Source organism: Podarcis raffonei, chromosome 4, assembly GCF_027172205.1.
Source record: "Podarcis raffonei isolate rPodRaf1 chromosome 4, rPodRaf1.pri, whole genome shotgun sequence".
NCBI classification, from domain to species: domain Eukaryota; kingdom Metazoa; phylum Chordata; class Lepidosauria; order Squamata; family Lacertidae; genus Podarcis; species Podarcis raffonei.
This window is the reverse complement of record NC_070605.1, coordinates 24,934,012-24,954,384: the sequence shown is the minus strand read 5'-3', so window position 1 is coordinate 24,954,384 and position 20,373 is coordinate 24,934,012. Positions and strand designations below refer to the sequence as shown.

The following is a 20,373-nucleotide window of genomic DNA, read 5'->3' as shown; positions in this document are numbered from 1 at the left end:
CAACTGAAATTTCCTTTGGACAAAGTATTTATAGATGGGTATGTTTTGAACAAGTATGGGGAAAACCTAAGTTTTATGTTCCACAACATATACCAGATTGAAGCTGCCTTTTGGGACTTACATATTTCACACAAATTTCATTTCTCATTTAAAAGTTGCACTACTTCCTATAATTTTTCTACATTTTCACTGACACATTGCTTGATATACAATAGGAAGAGTTTCAATATGAAGTTTTATCTTTTAACAATGTTTCATCTTACAAAGAAGTTTTATAATTCATACAGCTTACATTTCATTAGTACAGAAATGCTGCTAGCCAATAAAATTGTGTCCATTTATTAGGACACCAGATGAATCCTTTAGGGAGTGAGGAGATAGAATAAGTCTATAAATATGGTCTGCCTTTAAAAAAAACACCAATTTGAAAGTATCTGTTAAAAGTTTAGTTATGGAAAGAAGTACAATTACAGGGTTTTTTTATTCAGGCTTAACCACAACCACCGCCATTGATAAGCCACAATATCTTAGTTACCACCAGTCTTTTATTAAGGCAAAAGCCTATCTATATTCCTGTATTTAAACTGCAATAGCAAATATAGCTCTGCCTGCTTTAAAAAAGCGTTAATTTAAATACAAACACTGAAGTAGGACAAAATTTAGCATCTACAATCAAGAACCAGACTTTTTAAAAGGTCTTCATCATTTTAAGGGTTTTGCACCACTTCACACTGTGCAAATGCTGAAATACGCTGTCTGACTTTGAAACGTAGAATTACAATCATTGGCACAAATACCTATATACAAACAAAATAAAACCATCTTGTCTACTTAAGCAGCACATGGCTGTTACCTGCTCAAGAATTCACATGTAAAATGGAGGCCAGGTAAAAAAGAAACGGACTGAACCAATTGTCAGAGTCCTGACTGCACCAGGAGTTCCCAAACTGCTTGATCAGTCAAAAAGGAAGAAGTAAGCAAATACTTCCAAGAAAATAACTGCATCAACAGCATGAAGTTCATTAGCTTATGGCAGCTGCACTCTGTATGCACCTATCAGCAGCTTCACCTGTAAGGGAAAAAATGCCATTGACTATGCATCCAATTAAATGCTGAAAAGGCATGGATGACATATTCACAAGTACATGTATGTTCTCAAAGCCCTGCTAGCTTCACTCTCAACAGTGATTAAAGTATGGGTTTAGTTATTTTGCACAATGAACACAGGTATATTAAAACGTTCTGATGGATGAAGCAACTCCTAGTCTGAGGGCCCTATGAAAACTACTTCATCACACAGTAGCTCTTGCATTTTGTAACCACAATACACTTTGGGGACCCTGTCAGGGTAAAAAAGCAGGTATTTTAAAATTATTTTAAAATACAGACTAGTTTGATAATTTAGTAAAGGAAGATATTATGTATTGTTGTTTTATTATGCTTTTTGTCTGTTTGTTTTTTATTTTTGTGAACCGTCCAGTGATCTTTGGATGCAGGGCAGGGTACACATTTAATTAATAAACGTATCCGCATTGTTTCCAACCACTTCACGAACTGAGTAGATTCACTGAACTCGTTGGTGATGACTAACTTAAGCTGATTTATTTCCTTAGCTCTACTGAATGTGAGTTGGTGTACATGCACCTGGACTTGCATTTCTCACCTTGGCAGTAGGAGCTTCCACCAATCGTATGAAGAGTTTGTTAAGGCCTGGAATAGGACTGAAGGAGTAAATGAAGTGACTGTCCTAAAAATAAAAAAGAAAGAAAAGAGCAAATTATTCTTTGCCCACGTCACAATATTATGCTCCTGGTTAGCTAGACAAGCTGCAAGAGAACCATCAACTTTTCACCTGCAACCCCTTTTTGAACAACATGTGTGTGACTAAGCTGAGCAAAGACCCAATGGCAGCCATAAGTTTAACGGAAAACAAAGAAGAATGCTGCTGCAGCTGCAGCAGCAACATCACATTCTTGGATGTTTCCCTCCCTGCTTGTTCACCTACACAGCCTCGCACTGAATTGAATAACAAGCTCCGATGGAGAGCACACGGAAGTTTTCTGAGACAGATGGCAGGGGTGGCAGCGTGAGAGACATCTGAAGATGGGTCTGGGTCTCACCATGTTCTTACAGACTTAGGCTTTAACAAGCTACAATGGTAGACCCATTGCTAGCTCTTAGTCTTAACAGCTATATAAAAGCTCAGGGGTAGTATGCTACCCCCTGTGGGTGGCTGGGCAGCAACAGGAAGAGGGCTACTGCCTTCATGCCTTATTTATAAGCTGTTCTCTGAGGCATCTTGCCACAGTGGGAATAGGATGAGGTGAAGCTTTGGTCTGGTTCAACAGAGCTGTTGCCTTCTTAACTGGTTTTGATCCCTGGAATTCTTAACGTGGGTGGAGATGAGCTTAAAAGCTTCCTTTCGTAAGTCCCTGTGAAGAGAGGTTGGGCTCGTCTATAGCCCTGCCAATTCTGTTGGGCAGACACTGGCAGGGGACTTAGCAGAGGGTTGTCTTTGTAGCTGCTCACATTAAAGGAGCCCAGAACAGGGCGGGCGTGAGGCTGGGCAGAATTGGCACCAATGCCAGAGTAATATTAATTAGCCTAGCCACTCACCTGGAACATCCGCGAAGAGAAATGCTCATTCCACGAAGGATGAAAAGCTCTGTGGGGCTGGGAGGGAGGGTGAGAGGATGAGAAGGAGGTAACGGGTAACTTGGCTACTCTAGGTATTGAGCTATAGGGCAGAAGGGAGCAAGACCTCCACATCCTGCTCATTCTTATTTACTATTACTATTATTACAGTACTTTTGGCCCGCCTTTCCTCCAAGGAGCGCAAGATGGCACAAATGGTTCTCCACCTCCATTTTATCCACACATCAATGCTGTGAGGTAGCTTATGCCGAGATACTGTGCCTGACTCAAGGCAAGCTTCACAGCTGAGTGGGGCTCTGAATCACGGTCTCATTAGCGCAATAGGTAAAGGGACCCCTGATCATTAGGTCCAGTCGTGAATGACTCTGGGGTTAGGGTGCTCATCTTGCTTTATTGACCGAGGGAGCTGGCGTTTGTCCGCAGACAGCTTCCGGGTCATGTGGCCAGCATGACTAAGCCGCTTCTGGCGAACCACAGCAGCGCACGGAAACGCCGTTTACCTTCCCGCTGGAGTGGTACCTATTTATCTACTTGCACTTTGACGTGCTTTCGAGCTGCTAGGTTGGCAGGAGCAGGGACCGAGCAACGGGAGCTCACCCCGTTGCGAGGATTCGAACCGCCGACCTTCTGATTGGCAACTCCTAGGCTCTGTGGTTTAACCCACAGCGCCACCCGCGTCCCATTAGTGCAATACTAACCACTAAACCACACTGGCACGCAACAGGGTCCTAGGAAGAGAGCTGATTTTTATCTACCTGCAACATGTCACTTGCAAAGCAGTTGCAGATGTCTGCTGCCCACCTCACCATCTGATATTCGAAGTAAATACAGCTTAAAAAACCCTCACTGTGGAATCTGCTTAGCTCCACAGATTTTCCCCTACTTCAAAATACACTTATTGGGGTAAGCCACAGGGTTAACTAAGAGCTGTGCCCAAAGAGCCTAGGAGGAAGTAGAAAGAAAATATGAACCCCATTTAATTTGCTTGTGACTTCAAAACCAGAAAAAACTAAATGCGGAACTCTGTTGTTAACAAAACTCTTAAGTACAGAATGTTCCAGAGCTTGCTATTTCCCTCCCATTTGATAAGCTAGCATTAGGGAAATGTTTACTTGATTCTATATACAAAAGTTAAGCTCCCTTTTTACATAAAATAATAGGTAATCCTACTAGTCCCTTGGGGAAAAAATCAAAAGTGTATAGTAAGCCAACTTTTATTAGGGCCAACTAATATGTTACCAAGTAGAAGAATAAGAGTTTGGATTTGATATCCCAAAGCAGCTAACAATCTCCTTTCCCTTCTTCCCCACAACAAACACTCTGTGAGGTGAGTGGGGCTGAGAGACTTCAAAGAAGTGTGACTGGCCCACGGTCACTCAGCAGCTGCAGGTGGAGGAGCAGAGATGCGAACCCGGTTCACCAGATTACAAGTCCACTGCTCTTAACTACTACATCACCCTAGTAGTAAGCAAGCTTTAAAGTTCTCCACAACAATTCGTCTATATGCAAATCAAAATTTTGGGGAGGTGGACAAAAAGCTGGGAATTATGTTGAAACACAAAAATCTTACTACAGTGGTACCTCGGGTTACAGACGCTTCAGGTTACAGACTCCGCTAACCTAGAAATAGTACCTCGGGTTAAGAACTTTGCTTCAGGATGAGAACAGAAATTGTGCTCCGGCGGCACGGCAGCAACAGGAGGTCCCATTAGCTAAAGTGGTGCTTCAGGTTAAGCACAGTTTCAGGTTAAGTACGGACCTCCGGAACGAATTAAGTACTTAACCCGAGGTACCACTGTATTTGAAGTCTTAATACAGGATATGCTAGGCAACCTCTATTAATAGCTGCTAGGTGCAAAAAGATTTCAGGATGCACCAAGAACTGGTAAAAAAACAACAAAGGCTATTTCCCTATTAAGCAAAGGCTGTCAGGAAGTAGGGAGAGAGTTCCTTGTGCAAAGGTGCTTAGGGTACCTTTATGCAGCAGGGCCAAAGCTGGCACACTTCATCTTTTTTTTCCTCAGGAGAGGCCTGCAGGGCTTGCACTGGGGTGGGGGTGGGAGGCTATACTGCCCAGCAAGGCCAGCCAAAAACTGCAGGCAACATTGGTAGGAATCCAGAACCAAGACGTTGCAAGTAAGAGGGTCAACATTATCTATACCCTCAACTGATAACCTCTCAGGTTTGAATATTTTACAAAGGCATTTTGCTGAGCTAAAAGTGCTTATTAAAACAGTAAGTAATACTAAAGCAGCATTTAAGGTCCGCTGATACGGAATGATGGGGCTTTCAGAATTTTCTGATACCCTCAAAAGCTATCAAGCCAGCCATCAGGCTTTAGTTTAAAGCTCTTTAATTAATTAATTTAATGGATTTAATTCATTTTACTCTTACTGTATTGAGTCACCTATACACTTGTTAGAAACAACTGTGATTAAGCAGTATACAAATGGTTGATATATATAGAGAGATATATTTTTATAAGCAAATATGTCTGGTATAAATAATAGAATCACAGAGTTGGAAGTGATCCCAAGGGTTACCTAGTCCAACCTTCTGCAATGCAGGAATCTCAACTAAAGCATCCATGACACATGGCTACCCAACTTTATATTTCTGAATAATTGTTATATGGTCAGTGAAGAACATGAAACATTTACCAAAAAGACAGGGAACTGGAATTTATCATTCAGAACCACAGCTTGTACACCGCATGGTCCACAGAGCCGAGCAGCAACAAGTTTACCGCAGAAGTTTGCATGGAAAATAAATAAAAGAATGCCAGAACCTGTGGAAAAGAAACAATCATGCATTAAAATAATACAATACAAATGATGAATTGCCACTTACATGAGGAAATGCTTAAAATCTGTCTCGACAAGCAAATGTTTGAAAAGCCTGAGATTTTAACTGTGGGTAACATACTTAAATACCAACAGTCTGATCAAAACTGATCAGATGACTCAAAGAATCTGTAATACCTAATAAAAGTTTGGAGAAAGACAGACTCAAAAAATCCACATGGAAGAGGATAAACTGGCAACACAGTCTGGATTACATTGTTCTTATACTAAGCCCTCAGTTTACGCAGGGGTTATGTTTTGTGGATCGCCCCTAAAGCCAAAACCACGTACAGTCAAAACATATAGTGCAACAGTGGGTGGGATTGCCAAAGTCTCTTTTTCCTGGACACCTATCCCCTTTTAATTCCCCTTCCAAGTGTGTAAATCTTAATGGGCACATATTAAATGTGCATAAGTTGTGGGCTTAATCTATTGAATAGCTGGGCAAATTCCCTCCATTCACCCTTGTAAAACAACTATCCCTATGTTTTGAGTAATGTAAAATAGAATTGCAGCGATAAACAATTGGACATGGGAATAAGGATTTAAAGGAAGTGCCATAAGTAAATAAAATTAGAGGTTGCTGGAAAAATTTTAAAACAAGGATGCAGAAAAAGGAGGTATGGGGAAGTCGCTGAAAGAAGGTTTAAGGAAAAGAAGGTTAAGAAACGATACATGTTTATATGTGTGTTTGTTTTTGTATTGTTTTGTATTGTTATTTAATATGTGTTGGAAAATCAATAAAAATTTATTTAAAAAAACAAAAAAAAAAAAACAACTATCCCTGTTACAAATCAGAAAGAGGTACTCTGGACAGCAAATCCTGAACTGTTTTTTTGAGAAGCTAAGTATCTGTTTCCATTGCCAATCCTGAAAAGCACATGATTGCCAGACAAGAAACAAACAAAGTAAAGCAGCCGCATTTCATTTTGGCGACTCTAGTTCTTGTTCCCTACCATTTGGTTTCAATAATTTTACCATAATATTTGGATATGCTTTTTTCTCTCTCATGCCATAATCTCTCTACTGCCAGAAGAATCAGGTAAATCAGTGTTTCAGCTACCCAGAGATTAAAGCATAAATGTTGCTATTAAGCACAACTTAGTCTGTTTCTGATCTGCCCAGAGGGTGGGTGGACTCTCACTCACTCACACACAGTTCAATGTTCGAAGAAAGAATGCCTTCTCATACAACCTTCAGGCACAGTCTGCGGGGGTTTATAGGTGAACTCTGAAGAATAATCTGGTCCCTCACAAAGCCGATGACACGCAATATCAAGCACAGGTTCCATCAAAATAAGACGGGCTTCAAAGTATTCCTTGATTGTGTCTTCTGCCACTCGCGAGAGTCTAAACAAGGAAAGACAAAGTCAAGCTGTCGACATAATGTATGTAAATAAATTATAGTTACCCTTTTTTCAGTATCATATCTGTTATAAACACAAAACCTTGACTACTACTTCAAACTAGCAGTTGACACAATTTTGTTCTCAACCATTTCTAGTTGAGTAGCGTAAATCCAACACCATACAGAAGCTCTGGACAGATTTTTATTACAAAGTGTTTTGATTTTAAAATATTATGGCATTATGTGTATGCACTTCCATTGTGCTTTTAAAACTTCATACAGGAAGAGCAAAGCCCAAATAATCCATCAACAAAGGAAAATATAGTTAGTCAGGGCAGCATCTTCCAAACTACTAACCAACAGTGAAAGAGAGAAAAAATATCTCACTTTATAGCCAGTGTGTGGAGCCCTTTTCCTCACCAGCTGTTGCTGAACTACAACTCCTATCATCCACAGCTATTGTCCATGCTTGCTGGGCTGATGGGAGATGCAGTTGAGCAACATCTGGAGGGACAAAGCTTCCCCACACCTGACGTATACTGATGATGTTCAGTACATCAGCCGTAGCCTAGATACTATGCACCCTTACGTTAGCTAATGAATGAGCCAACTTGGCTTACAAATGTACGACGCTGCCTTATTTGGAGTCCACTTAGCTGAATAATGTCTAGGTTGGCAGTTGATGCCTATGGTTTTAAGCAGGAGTCTTCCCCAGCCTGACTTGGAGGAGCCTATGCATTAAAATATAAGGCCCTTTGTAGAACTGTGCTACAGCACCTCCTCAAACTGAAGTGTAAATTTTATTCTTCAGCAAATTCCATTAGCTGTATCTGTTGGGTTTATCCAGAACCTTTGGCAAGGCCCTGAAACCTGTTGCAAATTTTCTAGGCAAAACTCCTATTCCCTTGGGTCTAGTACACTTCCAAGCAGGGTATCATGCAGCTTCCAAGTGTGTAGGAGTTCAAAGTCTAGCATGGAATGTAGAAATAAATCACAGGAAACAATTCAGAACAGGCAGAAGGTTGTTGTTTTTTTTAACTGTCGTTCTCAAGTGTAACGGTTGCAGACTATACAATCATCTATCAGATCCCTGATAGAGGTTCATCTTAAATACTCGAGGCCTAGCCCTAAAAGTTGCCAGACCTTCTCTCATGTCTTCACACTATGAGAGCAAAGATCAGACTAAACACCTCTCGCTGTCCAGCCCAGAAGCCACGCATTTGTAGAACATTCTTGGAATGACCTTGCACCTGTTGTAAACAAACTTCGCTTTGCACAGTTTCTGGAACTTCACACAGTGTTGTTTCTTGGAATGAATGACTCCCATCCCATACATACCTCTATACAGCTGTTGTATTTCTGAATTTTAATATTTTAACATGTCCTGAGAGAATTCTGTCCAGAAAGCAAGCCTGTAAATACTTTAAACAAACTAAAGGACTTGCCAGTTTCCCCTCTTTAAAAACCAACTTAAATATAGTCCTAGATTCGCTGGGGAAATTGAATCATCTCTCAAACAAGTACTTACGTAGCCAAGTGACTTGTGAGGAGTTCTTGTACTTGTAAGTTATTATACTGTTTGGCAAAATGAAGGGCACTGGTCTGATGCTTTGATGAAATGTTGCAGTCTGCTCCACTTTCAATCATGAGACGCACAAGATCGTAGTTCCCTCTCCTGCAAGCCTGCGAGTGGAAGTGGAGAAAGCAACAGCAAAGGCACCATTATTTACGAAGTATTCTGGAGTAGGACTTCTCATGCAAAGAAATTATGAGGTTTTAAACCTCATAAACCTTTCAGATAGAGACCACACAGTCCAAATAACAGCACCAGTCCTATGTCAACCTTCACTCAATCTTAGGGGAAGAGAGGATGTGACTGAGAAGCAACCTCACACTAGATGGTTGGGGTGGAGTGAGAACAGCTGATAACCTTGCCCTCCATGAATTTGTGCCATCCTCTTCTGAAGCCATCAAAGTTGGTGGCCACCACTACCTCCTGTGGGAACAAGTTCCCAGTCTAACTATGCATTCTTTCTTTTATCTTAATTCAGTTTTATGGGACGTTCACAAATCCTAGTGTTACAAGAGAGCGAGAAAAACTTTTCTTTATCTCAGGGTTTCCCAAACTTGGGTCTCCAGCTGTTTTTGGACTACAATTTCCATCATCCCTTACCATTGATTCTGCTAGCTAGAGATGATGGGAGTTGTAGTCCAAAAACAGCTAAGACACAAGTTTGGGAAAACCTGCTTTATCCACTTTCGTCCCTGTCATGCACAATTTTACAAATTTCTAACTTGTAGCCTCCTACTTGCCTTTTCTCTAAAGTCCCAAATGCTGCAATCTTTCCTCAAAGGATAATTGTTCCATTCCCTTGATCAATTTGGTTTCCTTTTTCTGGACCCTTTCCAGCTCTACAGTATTCTTTTTGAGACCAGGCAACCAGAACTGAACATGAACAAGTTAAAAAGAACAGGTCCCAATACTGATGAAGTTGGTCCCATCAATGTCATAGGTCAATCCTGAGTAAAACTGAGTATATCCAGTTTTAACAAAATTCTTCAAATTTACTCCTCATAAGTCAGGCAAATAGGACATACCTTCATTAAAGCTGTTTCACCATTATTTTGCTGCAAATTTACATAGGCTCCAGCTTCCAGAAGGATGGCTGCAGTAGTTAGGTTGTTCTGTAAGAAACAAAATATTGGTTAAAGTAGGAATAGTCTGAACCTAGATAAACTGTTGAAAGCAGAGAATTTTAGTACAGCAAAGAGCCATAAATACTGTCTATAGCAAACTCTAGTGCCAATGATAGACATCCAGTGATACCTATGTCTCCAGATAAAAATGTGATAATTTTAAAAACATCCTTCAGTTGTTTTGGAATATAATTTCCATCAGTCCAAACCAGCAAGAAGCCTGATCAACAGACTTGTAACATAATCTCATAATTTTAGGGTGCGTGTCCCCTGAAAATTCAAGCAAGACAATGGAAATTCAGTTTCTTTAAAAACAGTAACCAGATACAGGGACTAACAAGTAGATCCTGGAGTCTGGAAGCCTCAACAGTCCAATCATCCTGCTACAGACCTAGCTTTTAATTTCTTATTACAAACAAGCAACATTAAACAAATGAGAGCCAGTGTTGTGTAGTGGTTAAGAGTGGACTCGTAATCTGGGGAACCGGGTTCGCGTCTCCGCTCCTCCATATGCAGCTGCTGGGTGACCTTGGGCCAGTCACACTTCTCTGAAGTCTCTCAGCCCCACTCACCTCACAGAGTGTTTGTTGTGGGGGAGGAAGGGAAAGGAGAATGTTAGCCGCTTTGAGACTCCTTCGGGTAGTGATAAAGCGGGATATCAAATCCAAACTCCTCCTCCTCTTCTTCTTCTTCTTTTAAAGGAAATGTCCTCAATTTAAAGGGAAGAGGCAGACAGAAAAGAAACTCACCTTTTCAGCTGCTAGAATCAATGCAGTTGTTCCATTTTTTTGTTTACAATTAACTTTTGCTCCTTTCCTGATGAGAAGACGGATGATGTCATCATGACCTCCTGCAGCAGCGAGCATCACAAGAGTCATTCCACTAGCATCCTGAAACAGTGGTATATTATTGTTTGTGTTTTGGTGACATTTTTCTAAGATACAACAGGACCAAATGATTATTAGCAAAAAAGGTAATTCACAAAGCTGCTTGATGTTCCCTCTTCAATGCTTAAGCTTTTTCTTCATGCAGTGCCAGATGGGCAGAGTATAGTAAAATTATTATCATTACAGCAAACAGAACAGGGACAATTTTTTTTCATATTTCATTAGACTACTGAGACAATGGAATTCATAGCCCAGGTTATTATTTTTAATGTTTATACTTTATTTTAGAATTTTATTCTGTAGATTTATAATCTTCTCTTTCATTGGTATCTTCATCATGGCTCACAACATTTATCAAAAACATGCATTAAAAACCATACACTTGGACTCTGGTTTCATTTTTACATTAGCGAAAGACTGCAGAAGGCAACGTAGTTCAATCTACATTAAATACAATACTACTGTGTCACCTGCATGTACAAGAAATTTGCTGAGTTAATTAAACTATTGAAATGAACACTCAAATAATTAAATTCCTGCTGTATTTTATACAGAGATTATTAAACTATTTAACAAAAGCTTACCTCCTGATCAATATTATATTCTTCATTTGAATTAAGTGCCATTTTCACCGTAGCATACTGTCCATTTTTAACAGCATCACGCAGCTGAGCTAAAAGTAAATAGGTTCAACAGTTCAATTTCAAAACTAGAGGTATGAAGATAATCTCTCTGTCTCCCCACAAACATATCCCTCTACTAGCCTATCTAACCATCTATCTATTTACATTCCACCAAACACAAATAAAACGTTGAGGAACATAAGACACATAAGATTTTTAACACAGAAAAAAATTCAGCAATATATATTAAAAAAACTAAGGGTAAGTTCAATTTTCTAAAATCTAGCAACTTATTATCAAAAAATTAGAACCTTCCAATAAAAGAACCAACAGAGACTCCAGAGGTTGTCTCAAAAGGGATTATGAAATGGGATATACCATTGCTTCTTTAGCCTCCTGATAATAAATGCATTTAAAGAGAACATGAAACACTGACTCCACCTCTCTGTTATTTACAAGGGTTTTGTTATATCAGCCATCTAAAAGTTTTGAGGGCAAGGCATTTGTTACTGACCAGGTGATATAGCTTCAGCTGCCGAGTCATTCTCATCTTCTCCATCAAGATGCTTTTGAAAGTCCTCCAGCGTCAGCCGCTCTAACTGCATGTCCATGCCCAAATTCACAGTTTGCTGCTTTGCATCTACGAAGTTTGAATTTTTAGGGGGGAGAAGAGAAACAACTTTGTCATCACCAACTAAATCACAGCCTCTGCAGACATTTTATACCCTTTCTATCTATCCTTCTCTAAGTCAAACAGAACCATAATTCAGTGCACAGTAGGCTAGAGGCCCAATAAAGTGATGCTTCATCCAAGACTGACCCAACCTGATGGGTGGCTCATCTGCCTGGGTTCACCGAGATGTTGCTCACCCTCTGCTGGATGGATCTGCACTCCTGAAGATAAACGTTTGCAATTTGGGGCATTGATCCATCTTAGTCAGTGGATCATTTATTATCCAAGCAGAAATGGTATCACAATTGCATTCCAAGTTCACGTTCCTTGGCAGATGATCCCATAATCAGACCCAAAGCATCAACTCATAACTGCAGTCTTGCCCTTAGCCACTTTTGAGTTATGAGAGAACACTGGAGAAACCAGTGGAATTCCCTGGAATACTGAACTGCTCAAGTTGTAGATTTTGAGATTCAAAGGGGCTTCAGACTAAGAAGTCTCGGCAGCAGAAAATAGAAAGACCAACGTATATCTGGTTTTGGAGAATGGGCTCTGTCAGAATGTAAAATGGGGCATGACAGGGAAGTAAAGCAGAGTATGTAATTCTGAGCCATCTGAGGCCCAAGTATGTGGGGATTTTTCAAGTGTTCAAAACAAGTTCTTTAAGCCAGAGGACATAACTAGAACCTGTACTTAGCAAAGAACTCAAACTCAAGTAATCTATGTGGTGTTGTTTTTATCTTTTGTCCTCTGCTTCACACTTCCTACATACCAGAATTGTCCTCAATGACATCATGGTCCCCCTCCGCTGCAATATAAGCCCAAGTATCCGTCTCATCCCTTGTGCTTCTGCTGTGTGGTTGTTTGTCTTTTGATTTGAATGCCTCTGAAGATCTGTAGTCCTGCCCCGATTCTTCTCTTTTCCGGTTGTCCACATATTCATTTTTTTCTTCTGAAGAAATGCTAAATCCACCAAGTGCACTCTTGACCTCTTTCAAACCTAGAACACAGTTAGCAAGGTCATTGCCAATGGCAGTTTCACTGGGTATAAAGCCTACCATAAACAAAATCTTTTTATATATCACAGCACAACCTACTTCATCAAAAAGTGAAAGTTACTTTCTAATTACATTCCAGAGATATTAGATACATTTTCAAGCTGTTCAAAGTCAAGACACTTTGAAACTGCTTAATTTATAGTTCATGTGAAAAGGATTTAGGGGTCTTAGAAGACCACAATCTTAACATATGTAAACAGCAGCAAAAAAGGCTAATGTTATTCTAGGCTGCATCAACGGAAGTATAGTGTCCAGATAAAGGGAAGTAATAGTACCGCTCTATTCTGCCTTAGTCAGACCTCACCTAGAGTACTGTGTCCAGTTCTGGGCACCACAATTTAAGAAGGATATTGACAAGCTGGAATGTATGCAGAGAATGGTAACCAAGATGATCAAGGGTCTGGAAACCAAGCTTTATGAGGAACAGTTGATGAAGGTGGGTATGTTTAGCCTGCAAAAGTGGAGACTGAGAGGAGATATGATAGCCATTATTTCAAGGCCATATTTCAAGGGATGTCACATGGAATATGGAACAAGTTTATTTTCTCCTCCTCTGTAGGATTTGAAACAACTGATTCAAGTTAAAAGAAAGGAGATTCCAACTAAACACCAGGCAGAATTTTCTAACAGTAAGAGCTGTTCAACAGTGGAACAGACGCCCTCAGAAGGTGGTGGGTTGTATTTCATTTGAGGTTGGCCATCTGTCATGGATGCTTTAGTTAAGATTCCTGCATTGTAGGGGCTTAGATTAAATGATCCTTGGGGACCGTTCCAATTCTACAATTATCTGATTCTATGGAAAAAAGATTGGGTGGCATTCAATTAAGATGTACTCAGAGTAGACCCATTGAAATCAATGGCCCAAACTTGGTCATGCTCATTAATTTTGATGAGACTGCTCCAAGTAAAACAACCTTTACTTTTTTAGCTTTTGAAAGGCCTTCAAAATTTATTATGAGCGACTTGATGAAGCTTAAAAATATCACCCAAGTACTGGTGCTTATTTATGATGATACATTACTTTAGTACACACCTACAAGTTTCAAAAATATATTCTGCATTGTTTTACTAAACTGACTAGAACATAATAGCACCAATGTGCTAAAGTCTTCAGATTAGATCTCCTGGCCTGCATACATTAAGGTTGGGAACAAAGGCATTTGTACAGTATTACCTGGGCAAGACAGTAAGAAAATATTGCATAACAAAAATAATTAATTCGCTAGTTTTGCATATGGAATGTTGTCAAAATAAAACTTAATTTTACACACTGGAAAGATATCAGCATGAAATAATTCAGAACCAAATATAACTAAACTGAACATGGTTGCAATATAAACCATAACTTTAACAGCGGCAAACTGCATACTGTACTGTACATAATTCTGGGTAGATTACACTGATGTTCTAGAATGACTTTAGAGATTACACACTTACTTTTCAATCCCTTCACATCTTTTTTGCCTTTTTCCTCCTTTTCAGAGACAAGCCTTTTCAGAAGCTTCTCTTTTGATTCACCTTTTTTGGCTTCTTTTTCCTGGAAAAGAACACTAAATATAGAAAGCAGGTTCTTAAATGCTTAATGGCAACAGAAGCTAAGAAACCTTGAAACTTTTGTACTTAACCTTCTGCTTTGTTAGTAACAAAAAGAGCAAGGTTTGGATATTAACCTGTAGATACTCTAAGAAGCAGTAAACATGTTCTCAATGGCCAGTCTATTCCACCTAAAGTTGGCAGTCATTAAAAATAAAATTGAGATGTATTTTAAGATGCTTAAGGATTTATGCAATAACCACAATCCAAAAAGCTGCTCTTAGGTGCACTTGAGGGTTTAGACCTGTTTAGTGGGAATCTTTGATCTTTTTTGAACAGATTCACTAGCTTTAAAAATGGTTTGCCATATTGGAGATAAAAAACAATAAAAACAGCACAGCACTATTAATGCCCTTTCCTTAAAAAACACTCAGTTCCCAAAGACCTGCTTGTTAATTGCATTTAAGCCATTAGTTTGGCTCTAAAACCACTAAAGAGAATTGAACATGAATTGAAGTGCCTAGAAAAGTGAACTAAGAAAAGCAGAAAGGGGCAAAAAGATGTCCAGAAAAGGGCACAAAGTAAACTATAAAACCTTTGATTATGCATTATCCAGTTTAGATTACCTTAGATAAAGTGCTTCTTTCCTTTGGGATGTCATCAGTATTCGGCTCACTTTTAAAGATATTCTTCTTGCTGTCTGTGTTCCCTCCTTTACTGTATTCAGAATCCAGGATGAATTTTTCGAACACATTCTCACCTATGGAGTGCTGAAAAGACCTCTCTTTCACCTTCTCCTCATCTGCTCTCGAATTTACATTCTTCTCTTTGCTTTCAACAGCAGTTGACTTTAGAGAAACATCCTTGGCATGGGAAGGGCTTGACTTAGTCTCTTTGATTTTCAATTTTGAATTAGTACTTACTTCCCCTGTTGAATCAGTGGACTTGCGTCCTCGTTCATCAGCAGACAGTTTCACACCTTTCTGCAAGGGAGCAGGTGTAGCTGGCCTCTTATTGTCAGCCTCAGCTTTTACTTTATCTGCCACCTTCTGCTTTTTGTGTGCATTTTTTCTCTCCAAATTCTTGTCCACTTTTCTACTGTCCTCAGGCTCTTCAGACTTTATGTGTTTCTTCTTTTTCCTCCTAACCCTTACTTCAGAACTATCATCTGAGCTTGCTGAAGTGTCTAGCTGCCAAGCTGAAGCCCAGGGCACATTTTCTTCTTCCAAGGGGTCTTTCCCAGCAGATGTCTTCTGTTTCTCCCCACTGCTGTCTGAATCGAAACCTGGAGTTTTGAAATCTGCAGCTTCAGAAAATAAATCTTCCAGCATGCTAGATTCAGCATCCAACTGTTGCGTACTGAATTTTCCCTTTTGCAAAGATTTATTCTCTTTAGGCTCCTCTTTCATTTTTTTCTTTCCATCTTTGATTTCTCCCTTTTTTTTACTGGTGTCTTTTAGCTCTTCTCTCCTCTGCTTTTTGGAATCTTTTGTATCTTCCTTTGAATCTGAAGTCCTTTTCTTTGGTTTTGAATCTGAAGCCAAACTATCAGAGGAATTCTCACATTCTAGTGCAGGTTTTTCTTTACCTTTTGCTGATTTAGACTTTTTCTTTTGCATTTCATCTTGGCTTTTGTCCTCCTTCTCTTTGTATTTTTTCTTTTTCTTCTTTGGAGACATGTCTCCTTTTGTATCACTTTGCCAGTCACTGTCTGCTTCAGAATCTGCTTCAAAAAGATCATCATTTAAAGGCAGCTTCTAGAGAAGAGAAGGAAAGTGGATTTAGTGATCTAGTGCCTAATTAAATGGACAAATCTGGATTAATGGCACTCTAAAGTTGACTGTTGCTTCCAAGGATTTTGTTTTGAGTAAAAGAACTGAACTGAACTCATGGTCCTTTCATACAAATGTCCAATCCTGGTTACTCCCCCAAAATTTCTTAATTTCAGCAGTATAGTTTAGGGCAGAGTGGGGAGTCATTCTGTTGTTATTGTTAAACAACTGGAAGTCAGAAATCCTTGCTGATCTACTGCCTATCACTCAGAGATCCACTAGTAGATCCCAATCTACTTCTTGCTCATCCTTGCCATACAAGAAGACAGAATCCAAAGGCCATCGAAGGCACAGCCAAGGGCTCAGGTGTTCCTAGTAGCATTTTTTTTACTATTTTCTCTTTGATGAGGCATACTACACATTAACTCTAAAAGGAACCTGTTTCAAGAAACCCCAGCCACCCTGAGCTGTGTAGAACTAAGATGCATGGTTCTTTAGTCTAAAACTGTAACTCCTAAGAAGCATTTAACAAATGTTCAAAAACTGTGATTCTCAGCTAACAAAAACGAACATGTTACTAAAAAGAATTAAGTCCTATTGACTTCAGTGGATTTACTCTCTATTAAATGTGGTTTTATTATTGCAGTCTTAAATAAAAAGGTAATGATGAGCACTACCCTCTTCCTTATTAAAATGAATGATAATTGCTTAGGAGCACAGTGAAAATGTGCAGAGTTCACAAGGATCAAGATGACCAAACTAATTTCCTTTGTAACAAACAAGCAAAATTTCTGTTTGAAGATTCCTTCCTCCTCACAACAGATGCTGATAGAATTTTCAGTAAGTAGTATCTAACCAAAGGGGTCTGTACAAACATCAAGGGTATCAAATATGCACATAATAAGCTAAGGCTATTTTAAAAACCACTACAGTGGTACCTCGGGTTAAGAACTTAATTCTTTCTGGAGGTCTGTTCTTAACCTGAAACTGTGCTTAACCTGAAGTACCACTTTAGCTAATGGGGCCTCCCACTGCTGCCGCACCGCCGGAGCACGATTTCTGTTCTCATCCTGAAGCAAAGTTCTTAACCCGAGGTACTATTTCTGGGTTAGCAGAGTCTGTAACTTGAAATGTCTGTAACCCGAGGTACCACTGTACAGGAAAAGAACCACCATAGTTCATCGAATAATGAAATGCTTTCTCCCAACTAAAGTAATAGGAGCAGATTACCTTATTTTTTGCTCTATAAGACTCACTTTTTCCCTCCTAAAAAGTAAGGGGAAATGTGTGTGCGTCTTATGGAGCGAATGCAGGCTGCGCAGCTATCCCAGAAGCCAGAACAGCAAGAGGGATTGCTGCTTTCACTGTGCAGCAATCCCTCTTGCTGTTCTGGCTTCTGAGATTCAGAATATTTTTTTTTCTTGTTTTCCTCTTCCAAAAACTAGGTGCGTCTTGTGGTCTGGTGAGTCTTATAGAGCGAAAAATACGGTATATTAACGATAGGTGCATTTTCAATCATAATAAATCATCCTAAGCAGGCAACTGATTAACCCTGAAGACAGTAATTGCAGACAACAGTTACCTCACTACACAGATTTTTGCCAAAACAGAAGGGAGAAAACCACACAGCCCCCCAAAAGACCGATTTCAGTTAAAAGGTAGTGCCCTTTATGATGGGGGGGGAAGGGTATAAAATAAATTCCTTGGTGGTAGATAAAAATTTTAATCAAACATACCTGTACCTCTTTTTTAACAGGTTTAGGCTTAGAATCCACTATTTTCTTTCGGAACTCAAGCAGCACTTCTCTACAGTCTTCTAAATGTTCTTCAGGTTCCCATGTATCATCATCTGGGGAATATCCTTTCCACCGTACTTTGTATAGTATTTTACCCTAACAAAGCAAAGAGAGTTAGTAAGCACATGGCGTAGTAGTAACAACAACAAAAAATTATTTATACCCTGTCCATCTGACTGGGTTGTGCCAACCACTCTGGGTGGCTTCCAACTCAATATAAAAATACAACTAAACACCAAGCATAAAAAACTTCCTGATACAAGGTTGCCTTCAGATGTCTTTGGAAAGTCATGTAATTGGTCATCTCTGACATCTGATAGGAGGGCATGCCGCAGGATGGGCGCCACTACCAAGAAGGCCCTCTGCCTGGTTCCCTGTAACTTCACTTCTTGCAGTGAGGAAACAGTCAGAAGGCCCTCAGAACTGGACCTCAGTGTCCTGGATGAACAATGGGGGTGGACATGTCCCTTCAGGTATACAGGGCCAAGGACATTTAGGGCTCAGCACCAACACTTGTGGTCCCGGCGGCTGCTCCCAGTCACCTGTCTGGCAGCCACATTCTGGATTATTTGTCATTTCTGAGTCACCCTTAAAGGTAGCCCCATGTAAAGTGTATTGCAGCACTCCAAGTGGGAGATAATCAGAGCGTGCACCGCTCTGGTGAAACAGTGTGCAAGCAAGTAGGGTTTCAGTGTTGGTTTCTGTGTGTTGCCACTGTGCTGTGCTCTTGGAGTCACAAGACTCTGTTTTGAATTCCAGAGATTCCAGGCTGTTGGAAGTTTCACAGAAGACAGGAGAGGGATGTGATGTTACTGGTTTCCTGTTCCTTTGTTTCAGTTGCTCTCTGCTTTCAGAGAGAGCATGTATATATTTTTTCTGTCTGCGTAGTTAGGAATAAAACTCTTTGCAATGTAACTCAAAGTTCTTGCCCTTCCCTGCTGCTGGATATTCTGTGTAATGAGGGAACATGCCTGGAGTCTTATCAGAGGCTCAGGTCGTTAATCATCGTCAGAGGCGATTCGAAGGACTCGACCGGAGGTTGAGCTTTTCCAGCTCGGTGGAATGCAAGTCCGACACTCAACAGATATTAACAGTATAAAGAGGCATAGCCAGGATTTATTTTATGGGGCAGGCTTCATGCTGGGGGGGGGGGCAATTGATCAGTTAAGTATTTTTTATTTACTTGATGGGGGGGAGCTGCCTCCCCCTGGCTGCACCCATGAATGCACTGGCTCACTGACTGGATCTCCTCTGGTTCATATATGGCTAAAGTTCTTTCTGTTTCTCACGTGTTTTGTGGGGGGTGGGGACAATGAATGTAGCCATTCATTGATGAAATGTTGGGCGCTGAGTGTGTGCACGCACCATGGATCTGAGGGGCACTATCCAATTCTTCACAGGGACTCAAACTGCAAGTAAAATTGCCACAATCCTTACCCACAAACTTTCTGCCAATTCCTACAGTGCCAATGTGGATAGAAGATCAAAAGTGTAAGCATGGTGTTCAAAAGTGGGTTTGTTTTTTTAAAAAGCAGGGCCTGACTACCTCAGGAAACAGAACAAGACAATATTTGCATCCAATATAACATACTGCCACTAGCGGGGGGGGGGCTCTCAGACCAGCTGTTTTGCATTGGCTGCAGAAAGAGGAAAATAGGTACGAGGCATTTAACAAGGATGCGATGAAGAAGTGTAGGCCTCTTGAAAGGGGAAGATGAAGAGGTCCGCGCCGAAAAGAAGGAGGCGTTTTAATACGGAATGGGCAGTTTTAAGGGCGGAAACTGAGCGCATCCTAACCCTCACAAAGTTGGTGCGCCTACTTCTCCCTGACGCTGTTTATGCTTTAAATGATTTTAAAAAAACCCACATATATCAAATGCCCGCCCTTTTCGTGCCAGCTACACATCCCGGGGCAGTTTGTGTCCCAACTGTGCGCTAAAAATCAACAGGAACAGCCCGGCAGCTGCAAGGCAGAGCATCCTGCTGCAAGGCAAAGGGAAAGCGCCCTGCCAAGACCTTCGCTGCCTTCTCAAGGCCCAACCCCCCTCCGGACTCACGTCTTCGGTTTTCACGTCGAGGATCTTCTCCACCTCATAGACGTCCTCATCATCTTCGTCGCTGTCGCCGCCTCCACCCGCTGTAGTCCCCGCTCCTTCTCCTCCTGCAGCCGCCTTCTCCTTCCTCGCCGACGCCCCTTCCTCCTCCTCAGCCCCACTCACGACGGCCGCCGCCATGTTGGAGCCGAACGTTCCAGCGGCGTCTGTGAGGAGAAGCTGCTGCGTTCGCCTCTCCCCTCTCCTCACGGATAAAGGCAACAAAGCGGGCGGCGAGGGCGGCCCGCCAATCCGCAGTCGGCGCCTCCGCTGCAGCCAATCAGGGCAGCTCAGGGAGAAGCGGCCAATGCGAGGCAGGTTCCGGGAAGCAACCAGTCAGAGAAGGGGGCGGGAACTCTTCCTTCGGTGTTCCGTTTCCATCCCGTGAGGCGGATG

The 20,373-nt window shown here is 40.9% G+C and overlaps 2 protein-coding genes across 6 annotated transcripts in view; one reads left to right on the top strand and one right to left on the bottom strand.

Annotated features, from left to right (window-relative positions):
* Window positions 1-20,373, top strand: part of CENPJ (centromere protein J) — a 209,777-nt gene that overhangs the window by 115,035 nt on the left and 74,369 nt on the right. The window lies entirely within an intron of this gene.
* Window positions 217-20,195, bottom strand: MPHOSPH8 (M-phase phosphoprotein 8). Of its 5 annotated transcripts, XM_053385827.1 has the most exons (15): window positions 19,942-20,194; window positions 17,825-17,980; window positions 14,943-16,073; window positions 14,221-14,320; window positions 12,498-12,725; window positions 11,567-11,692; window positions 11,014-11,102; window positions 10,292-10,432; window positions 9,444-9,530; window positions 8,374-8,528; window positions 6,693-6,847; window positions 5,316-5,443; window positions 2,617-2,673; window positions 1,664-1,747; window positions 217-1,069 (listed from the first exon to the last, which is right to left on the bottom strand). In XM_053385827.1, exons 1-15 carry the CDS (start codon window positions 20,116-20,118, stop codon window positions 1,028-1,030), a joined length of 2,856 nt encoding a protein of 951 aa, XP_053241802.1. In that variant the 5' UTR covers window positions 20,119-20,194; the 3' UTR covers window positions 217-1,027. The 5 variants fall into 5 exon arrangements, with proteins under 5 accessions (XP_053241802.1, XP_053241805.1, XP_053241803.1 ...); XM_053385830.1 differs by lacking the exon at window positions 12,498-12,725 and having other exon boundaries at window positions 19,942-20,195; XM_053385828.1 differs by lacking the exon at window positions 2,617-2,673 and having other exon boundaries at window positions 19,942-20,193.

Bases quoted from the DNA above. Each gene is read 5' to 3' on its own strand.
- MPHOSPH8 (XM_053385826.1), bottom strand. From the start codon at position 20,118: ATGGCGGCGGCCGTCGTGAGTGGGGCTGAGGAGGAGGAAGGGGCGTCG. The intron at 11,693-12,497 runs GTATGTAGGAAG...CAAACTTCGTAG, and splicing joins TGTCATTGAGGACAATTCTG to ATGCAAAGCAGCAAACTGTG. The intron at 11,103-11,566 runs GTCAGTAACAAA...ATTTACTTTTAG, and splicing joins AGCTGAAGCTATATCACCTG to CTCAGCTGCGTGATGCTGTT.